Source organism: Arachis hypogaea, chromosome 16 (assembly GCF_003086295.3).
Source record: "Arachis hypogaea cultivar Tifrunner chromosome 16, arahy.Tifrunner.gnm2.J5K5, whole genome shotgun sequence".
In the NCBI taxonomy this organism is placed as follows: domain Eukaryota; kingdom Viridiplantae; phylum Streptophyta; class Magnoliopsida; order Fabales; family Fabaceae; genus Arachis; species Arachis hypogaea.
This window is the reverse complement of record NC_092051.1, coordinates 42579414-42589509: the sequence shown is the minus strand read 5'-3', so window position 1 is coordinate 42589509 and position 10096 is coordinate 42579414. Positions and strand designations below refer to the sequence as shown.

At 31.1% G+C, this 10096-nt stretch overlaps 1 protein-coding gene across 2 annotated transcripts; it reads right to left on the bottom strand.

Moving 5' to 3' along the window:
- Positions 1-6213: 6213 nt before the first annotated feature.
- On the bottom strand, positions 6214-9663 carry LOC112754060 (adenosine kinase 2). Of its 2 annotated transcripts, none has more exons than XM_025801654.3 (12): positions 9508-9663; positions 9182-9235; positions 8600-8646; positions 8460-8491; positions 8273-8374; positions 8094-8161; positions 7863-7939; positions 7648-7745; positions 7501-7571; positions 7355-7421; positions 7104-7287; positions 6214-6721 (listed from the first exon to the last, which is right to left on the bottom strand). In XM_025801654.3, the coding sequence occupies exons 1-12, from the start codon at positions 9588-9590 to the stop codon at positions 6579-6581; spliced, it is 1026 nt and encodes a 341-aa protein (XP_025657439.1). In that variant the 5' UTR covers positions 9591-9663; the 3' UTR covers positions 6214-6578. The 2 variants fall into 2 exon arrangements, with proteins under 2 accessions (XP_025657439.1, XP_025657440.1); XM_025801655.3 differs by having other exon boundaries at positions 8600-8786; positions 9508-9640.
- Between the last annotated feature and the right edge of the window lie 433 nt (positions 9664-10096).

Below are 10096 nucleotides of genomic sequence, written 5' to 3'. Positions count from 1 at the left end.
AAGAAAGTGAATTTAAAAGGAAAAGTTAATAATGGAATTTAAAGATGCAAATTAAGACAACTAAAATAACAAGTTAAAGACAATTAACTAGTCTTGGCTTAGGGATACCTCTTAGGATCATCTATCATTGCTACTTTACCTATGCTGATGAACTAAAGTGAATTGTCCCAATAAGTCAATCACCAAATGGTAGTAATAATTATTGGAGTTTTTTAATTAATTAATAAAGTTCCAATTGACTAACCAACAATAATGTTAGAGATCAATTGGAATCAAGTCAATCTAACTAGTTCAATTCATCTAATCCAATCAAACATACACACAATTAAAGTAAATTTGTTCTAGTAGATCTTCCTATATTAACAAGAAAAATATACTAAGATATTTCAACCTAATTCCCAAAGTCCTAACCATTCATCCATCAATAAAATAGAAAGTGGATTAGAGTTATGTCGGTTGGATTAATTCAACCACTGTAATTGTAACTAATTAAACTAAATTATGTAGCTCAAGAGTAACCCAGGTCATAAGCCCAAGCCAATCAACTAAATTACTCTAATTCTAAGCTAAGCGTTTTGTCAAAAACTTTGTGTGCATCATAAAACATAAAATTACAAGTAACTAAAATCTACTTCCGATCATTACTAAATTTGAAATATACATAAAATCAACATCAAAAAGCATAAATAAATAATACTCAAAAAATATTATTCATCAAACTTAAATCGAATAAAAAGTCACAAGTGTTCATAACATGAAAATGAAAAGACAATGCAAAACCAAAGTGAAATTGAAATAATTGGCAACTTGAAGCTTGAATCTTACAAAAAAAAAAAGAAGTGAAAATGAAAACTAATCTAAAACTACATTAGAAACCTAAACCTAATGCCAATTTTAAAGAGAGGAGATAGTTTTTTCTCTAGAAACTACCCTAAAAATATCAAACTACACTACCCTAAACTCTCTCGAAGTTGTCTTCTTATATCCTTGAATTCATGATGCATTGGGACCTTTGGGAGTCCAAAATATGATCTCATGATTTTTTACCGAGTTATCTAAGTAGAGAGCTCTTACGCAGCTAGCAGAGAACATTGGTCGTGGTGTTACATATGCGACTAGTAGACACTCTATTTTATATGAACATGTTCATATCATTTTGATGCCCTAGTTGTTAGCTTTCAAATGGCGTTAGAATCACATCAATTGGATCTCTACAACTCAAGTTATGATCAAATTAGTGTAAAGAGATTAGGATTGACAGCAATAGGGACATTCTTAGATTAATCTTTGGTTGTGAATTACACTTAAAGTCATTAAAAACTGAAAAAAATGGTCAACATAACATTATAGAGTTCGAGCTATTCTTTCCAATGACTCCAAGTTTGCTCCAATCTGATCATTATAGCTCCTTGTGATACCTTTTTCTTTAAACAATGCCTTGCATTTCAATACAAAAACTCAAACAAAATTTGTTACGAGCACCAGTTTGATATCAAACTAACTATATTCAAACAAAAGAAAAAATTTATATAATTTATGAATCATCATGTTTAGAGGACAGAATTCTAAACCAAATAAAAATTGCATAAAAAGTGAAAAAACTTTATTCAAATCCATGTAAATGTATGTATTTTTTAATCAATAAATTATGTATCAAGGGACAATAAGGTAAAGTCAACATTGAGAAAGAATGTTGTATTTTCATATTCTAAGATAGTAGTTGCGGCCCGTTTCGGCAACTAAAATGAATCCTATTGCTATAAAGATGCAGGTATGCTAATGATAAAAGCTAAAGTGGGAGATTTCGTAGAGGCTAGTTCTTTTGCGTCTGCACTGGCCATGAAACAGCTGGTCCGACCATTGTAATCGGATGCTATTATCTATGGTCGTCTAAAGGTGCATCATCGTGCTTCAATGGAGAATGCAACGAGGGTCGCTACACCTTTGAGAAGCAAGTATAAGTGACAAAGACCTAAATATCTTTAGAATTCACTATTGGATGGTACAAGGATGTTATTGAAAGAAGAAGGAGAGATGGACGTTCATTCTCATTAGGAAGATTCAAACATATCGGTGCCTTCTTTGTAAACCCCAATGTGTGAGACATAGGTGTTGGTGTGATAGTATTTCTTCTCACTCCAAGGGTGTTTATGGATTACTCAAATATTATTGTTTGGAATGTGAGAGGAGCTAGTAGTAAAGTAGTTCAGGTTCATCTTAAACATTTGGTAAATTTTTTTAAACTTTTTTTTATTGTATTAAAAACTCACTGTCTCTTCCAGAATGTTTATATATTCTGGCATAGGCTTGGATATGTCCCTTTATTTTTATTTTTTTTTTGGAAGTCCAAGAGCATAATGGTGTTATCTAAGTTTGTTTGCTTGACAAGAAATCAATTGTACTGTCTTAAATTTTTGTTCAAATGTGGTTATTATTAAACACGCATATGATGGTTTGACCTAGGGTTGTAGTACTGCTTATGCCAATCTAGTTCTTAGTAGGAAGGATGAATCTTGGCAATTCTTAGAAAAAAATTTTAAGCTTTTATTTTCATAAGTAGATGGCTATTGGTAATTTTAATGAAGTTCTTTTATCCTCTGAAGTTAGAGGTGATGTCTCCACTGGATAAAAGTTTAATGATATAATTGGAGATTATACTCTTTTAGATTTGGGAGTCAAGTATTTGTCTCACACATGGGGTTGAAATATGCAAAGTAACAAGTTTATTGCTAAAAGGCTAGATAAGACTTTGGCAACGATAACTAGTGTTTGGCTTTTTCTTAAGCTTTTTTGAGAATTTAGCTTAGATTCATTCTTATCATAGCTAGGGATGTTCATGACTCGGTCTGACTTAAAATCTGACTCAGATCCGAGACATATTTTACCAGGTTTAAATTTGTCGTTTTCACTCAGTAGTGTTTTCAGTTTGAGTTCGGATTATACTTCGCATAACTTAGTTCAGCCTAAAATTGTACTTTATAATTAAAATATATATCTTAAAGAGAAATTAATAATAAAATATTATTACTTTATAATTTAATTAATATTTTTTATATTATATAATATTATTTTTGCTTTAAAATCATTTATTTTGGTATAAATATAATATAGTGTTGTTAAATTTAAGTTTTGAAATAAAATTTTATTAAAATGTTATATAAAATTTACAAAGTTATATATACTAATTTTATATCGAATCAATTTAACTAGATTTATTTCAGGTCAATTTAGTGTTGGAAGGCTATCCTAATCCGGTGCGCAGTTTGTCTAAGGTCAGAAATGAGGCTCTTGTATTCAATAAAGAAGTTTTTGGGAATGTTTTTAGGTGCAAAAGAGGCCGGAAGCTAGTATCTAAAGAAAGCTAGAGTTTGTGGATTCGATTTCTCTTAGGTTGGAGGAGAAAGACTTTAAAGCTAACTTTTCTAATCTACTTCTGAAAGAAGAGCTTTTCCAGAAACGGTGGATGATGTTTGATTTGCGAGGTTGACTCCATTGATGCATTTCTTCTGGTGAACAGCTGGTGACTGTGAAAGTGCATACAAAGAAGGAAGTGATAAGATAGGTTTTTGAGCTCAAGCAGGGGAAAAGTGGTGGTGAGATTTGAGCTTATTTCCAGAAATACAAATTATGTGGTGGGTCATCTTGCTAAGATAGGAGTCCAAGGTGATGCCAAGGTTGTGGCATGCTCGTTTCCTCAAGGTCTAGTCTTGTTGCTGAAGCAGCAGGACTTATGTTGGGGTATTCTTTTTGCCTTTCTTTGTTGTTTTTATTTATTAAATGTCTATAAAAAATAATAAAAATAAAATAGTTGATATAGTGAATTGTTTATAACTTAACTAGAAGGTTTTGGATTCAATTTTTTTATATAACAAAAAATATATTATATATTCTTATGTAGAGTAACTAAATTGTTTTAAAATAAAATAATTAAAATTTTCATAAATACGAAAAAATTATCTATGTTTTTAATAAAAAACAAAAAAAATAATATCAAAATATTATAAGTATTTTTTTTTTTTGGATTTTTGGAAATGTGCAATTTAACAAAATTATATGTTTATTAATTGTAGACAAAATAAACTGTCTCTTACAATTGATGAAGATTTTAATATAGAGATGAAATGTAACAAAAATTTTACCCAATTTTGTTTTGCTTTTAAATGTAAAATTTTTACAACTCAGAGAATTTTTAATATAAAAATATTATTTGTATATTAAATTAGTCATAAAAATCAGCTACCATATATTTATATATAAATGAGAAATACATGTGTCGTTTAATTTATTTTCATTGTGTATTTTATATTATAATATGTATTTTATACTAGTGACTGATTTTAGTGGCTGATTTTAGTGTACACATAGTATAGTTGTTTTTAATATATCACTTACGAGATTAGAATTAGATGTGAACTTGTGAAATGATAAATGAAAATAATAAGATAGGTCTCATTTGTTTATACAAATGCTATGTTTAAAGGGTAAGAGATAAAAATAGAATAATATCTTAAATTAGTTTCTAAAAAATTTTTAGTCGAACAATTTAATCTTAAATAAATTTTAATCACCAAATCAGATTTTAATTTTGTTATTTTATTAGATATATCAATCTTCACATTAAATTTTAGTAAAAAATTAGACAAATCAATCTATGACTTTATTTAATAAAAACATCGGATTGAATTCATTTGTTTTTTTTTCCCCACTTAAGAAGGTAAAGTGTAATTTTTCATCATATATTTTATAGGTATGACTAAAAAAATGAGAGAAAAAATATTCAAGGATTAAAGATCACACTTTATACCATTTAAAAGAAAATTAAGAAGATTTATTCCTGAAAGACATAATAATCTCTAAATATTTTTAAAACTTTCATATCTGTTTATCAATATAAATGAACAATTTGATATGAAAACTAATTTGCCTAAAAAAATTAAAATTTTATGATTGATTTAATAATTAAAATTTTTTATTACAAATTTTTTACCAACTGATTTGGAGTATTGCTATAAGATAAGTCAGCCTTATAATTTTCTTGCGATTAATTCTCAGCTCAACTCAACTAGAGAAGGGAAAGGTTAGCAATTAGCATCAGAAAATAAGAAACTTAATGCATTTCATTGTATCTAATATTCAAATCCAAAAGATGATATAGCAATCAAACTACATTAAGCTGTCCAAGTTCAAAGCCAGCTGTGAGATTTGAAGTGTATAGGCAAATCCGACATATCCAATCATTTGACATTGTTGACAAAGCCATAACCTAATTGTTAAACCATAATGTGGTATCTATTCTATATCTTTTGTTCTGATAATTGCCCACCTTCTCAGTTCCAGATGTATGATTGAAGTTTAACATCATGACATTTCGCATATGAATATATAATGGCTAATAGAGAAATATATAGTTAACTTTTGTATTATTTTTGTTTTTAGCATCAAGACAGTTTTTTTTTTCCAATTAGCCAATGGCAAAAGAATTTCGAATTTTCCCAAACTCACTCAAACTCAAACTCGAATCCTCTCCCTTTAAGATTTTACCTTATTTTTTTATCCAATCAAAAAGAGTCAGGGAACCAATGATGAAGAGAGTCTCAACTTTCTCGCAAACTCGAACTAAGATTCACTCATTTGACTTTAGTTTACTTCGCCTTTACCAGCCTAGCAAAGGCTCATCGACAAATATATAGTCAAATTAAATCAAATAAATCTTTTTGGTGACCTAGAAAATTAAATATAAATGGTGGCCTAGAAAAAAAAAACCAGAGAAAAAGAATTTGTTGAAGAAAAAAGTAAATTAATGCAAAGCAAATAAAAGAGTACATAAAACCCAAAGATACTGTTAGACTGGAACTGGAATTAAGAGACTGAAACTTAGACTAAAAAATTAAGACTCGGTATTTTAATAAATATTCGTATTTTATCTTTATATTTATTTTGAATAAATATAATACTAAAACATAAATCAATCTTATACACTTTATACTATACTTTATATTATCTAATACAAAAATTTAATTTAATCTGAGTCTTTCGTCCAAACACATATAATCAGAATAGCATGCACCACATATATCGGAGAAAGCAACATAGTGACATACACAATAACATCTTTAACCATTATAATCAACGAACTTCGTACTTTTTCGCTAAGTATAACTATTTATGATAACTATGAATAATCATCATCGTTTTTTTTTTAAAACACCATCATTTTAAAAATAAAATAAATTAAAATATAGAGGAATGCTAGAGAACCAGCAACAACTTTTGTGATTTGTAGCCATCAAATAGCCATCAATGATGGTTTTAATGGTGTGAGATTGGTATGAGATTTTATCCAATGGCTCATTTTTTTTTTTGCTAGTTACATGCTGGCCAGAATTTAACAAAATTGCTGACTCCTAGATTTTTCCTTAAAGATAAGTGGTGCTCTAATAGGCTACTACATGTCTTGGATGCAATTTATTTATTTCAGTTTTTTTTCTTTTTTATTTTCCATTTACCGAAGCTTTTTTCTTTTTTACATTTCCCAACGAATCATAGCTTCAGAATGGCAGCAGAATCTGATAAACCAATCAATGGAAATCAGGCTTCTCTGGAAAAGTGCAGCCAGACCTTTGGATGATAACGTTTGCTGCATAGCAACCAGCTCTTACACATTCTTCAATAGTCTTCTCTTGAACCAGTTGTGAAAGAAATCCTCCAACAAATGCGTCCCCTACAACACACACAAAATAAGGCACTATTATATAATCATATTAGTATATTTACAATTTTTCTCAAACATTTTCATGGACCAAACTGATATCTCGTTTGCAATTTTACCAAAATCTATACCTGGCATTGCCTCACTAATCTTAGAATCATAGATTTCCATTTTTGGTTGTCTGTATAACTATGATAAATTTATCACATGCATTTGAAAAGGGATCAAATATGAACATATGTTTGTGTATGCGTGGTGGAAGTGCGAGTAAGCGAGTTTTAGCTTGAGTAAATTTATAGACGTGTGCATATATGGTACGAAGTAAAGTTTATGAATGTAATTTGATATGCAACTAAGTTCTACATTTAGACTAGTACATGCGGCACAACAGTACCTGCTCCATTTGTGTCAACTAATTTCTCTTTCGGCAATAGAACCACCGGGAACTTTTTCACCTTCCCATCCTCAGCAACACAAACAGGATCTTTACCCTGTGTAATAACAGTTATCCTTTTGTGTGTTCCTGATGCCTTTGGCCACTGCGAAATCTTCAGTGCTATCTCCTCAATATCATCAGTCTAACAGAAGAGGAAAGCGTCAAAAGAGCAAACATGAAGCCTACAGGATCTGCTAAGCAATGCTTACCTCCCAGCCATGAACTTTGGAAAACGTTCTTGCTTCAGTCTCATTTCCAAAAACGAAGTCCATGTACCTGAATTCCATAATGGATGTGACTTTAAGAAAAGTATATAAACCAAAACTCTTCAAATTTAACAGTGAAGGATACTTACGGCAGAGCCTGCTCTTGTACATCCCTGAAGAACTCACATATAAATGGGGCTGAAAGGTTCATCGTGAAGATCTGAATATAGGAACTGAAAATACTATCATAAGATGCAATTAAAAAAGAACACTGAATTTCTAATATCACATTGTACCTTGTTATTTGCGGCAGCATGCTGAGCAACTAATTGGATGGATTCTGGGGATACTGTAAGGAAAAAGCCAGCAATATAGAAATACTCGGCCTTTTCAACTGTGCAAGGAAAGATTGCAGATAACAGCAGTCATCCAGCTGGAACTTAATCAGATATGAAGAAAGAGACAACGGTAAAAGAAAGCCTTGAGCCCTTAATGGGCCAAGACATGGTACCTAATGCCCAATTTTCTGGTTTCTTCAAGTGCTCAGACTTGTAGCAATTTGCTGCAGATAAGTTGGCAACAAGAGACCTATATTTAGATGCAATCAAATAGAGGGTTTCAAATAAAATGCAATCAAGCATATATCGAGCTGAAGATACAGACTTAGATTAAAACAAGCTTCAATTATTCGATAAAATAAAGTAAGTAACAAACAAAAATCACATCAAAAGCCTGATTATACCTCTCACCACCAACCACACAAACAGCACAAGTTCCAGTAGGTGTAGTTTCATGTTCATAGTAGTGAACCTGATGGATAAACAAATAAAATAATTTCAGAGCAAGGGACTGTAAGATCAAGTTTGTTGAAGCAGATAATACAGAATCAATATGACTATTTTTATACAATATTCAACGCACATTTACACCAGCAAGTTTCGAGTTCTTCTTCATCTCTTCCCCAAACTTATCCTTTCCTATGGAACCAATGTAACTTGTTGCACCTGGTACTTGAAGCATCCACTAGAAGAGGCCAACATAAATGGTAAATTACTTTGATTATGGCTTCTTCAGATTCAGAATACTACACAATAAAGTTGCTACATACCTGAGCAACCCTGATTGAGTTCTGAGTAGCACCTGCCAATATGAAAATTGAATATGAAGTGTCATTATGAAAAACTCACGGCAACCCTGACTAGTAAAGCAATTATCTGAATTCCACTATTTAAGATCTAGTTACTTTACCTCCAGCAATGTATTCCACATTATATTTCTCGGCCATCTCTTCATACCTAAGCTCATTACTCAACAAGAACATTAAATACTGCATTTCATGAAACTCCGATACACTCCGCAAAGAACACGGTCAAAAACCAAAATTATACTCCCTTCCCAACAAATGAATAATTAGAGTAAATCTCCAATCTCATTCCTAACAAAATGACAAAAAAAAAAAAAAACACAGCAGATAAAGCAGTTTCTTAGGAATCAAAAGTGACAAATTCATCCTTAATATTGCAGACCATCCATAGAAAAGTACAAGAAGACTAATATATCTTCCTTTTAATAGTGAGAAACAAACTCATCTTGTAAGAAAATGGCAACGAACAAATCTATTTGATAGAAAACAAACTTTTCACTTTCAAATCCCAAAGGACTACTTTGGCCTGTGGCTTTTTTTTTTCTTTTCTCCTTTTGGTTAGCAACAAGACTGGGGTTTACTTAAATAACCATTTAAAAATGAAAATTTTGCTGGTCCAATTTCCGCAAAATATTTGACTAAATGAAAACCCAGTTATGTGAAAGCGAGAAAAAGAGATATCTCACATAGGTTTGTGCTTGTCCTCAGCAAGAATCGCGTTATTCAACGTGATGTCATACCTGTCACCATAAATCACACGTCCATAATCATTCCATAAACCCAAAAATTATATTAATCCGAGATCTTTTTCAAATAAAAACAATTAAAAAATAAAATTCGGATGTTATTACTCTCTAAATTTCACAGCTATATATATTACATACGAAGGATCAGCGTTACAGAGAGCTAGGTAATAGGAAACGAAACGACGATGAGATTGTAATCACACCGAATGAAACGCGCGAATGTATGAAAAGAAAATGAAAACGGAGGGAAGAGTAAAGTGGCGTACTTTTGGAGGAAGTCGTGGTCGGCGACGGCGGAGATGTCAAGAAGAGGGTTCCCCATGCCCAAAAGAATACCTTCGGACGCCATTGATTAGTGTCTGATTCTGAATTTGGGTGCAAAAAGAAGGCATGCAGAGTGCGTAGGACTAGGAGTATTGTGTATTGACTATATATTATCTGACTGTGTCGCTTACCAATCAAATTGAGGGGCCCACCCATTGAATCTTCAAATGCGGCCGCAGTTCAAGTCTTCACTGGTCCCTGCTCTTTCACTCGGTAAGTCGGTAATAATCACTATTCACTAATTAGTAAGAACTAGGAATTATTAGCACACCACGTTTTTGCTGTCCCGGTAATAATCCTGTACATTTAGTTGGATTTACTTACGCACTTACTGAAGATTATTTTAGTAGAAATTTCTAAATTTCTTATTTTAATAAAAAAATAAGAAATATAGTAAAAATTTAAGTTTTACTTCTTATAAATTTTTCTGATCAATAACATTAGCATGTGTTTTAATAAACAGGATAAACCTGGTTTTTATTTTATTTTGGTTTGTATTTACTATTATTTTATCACTGGTTTACTTATGTA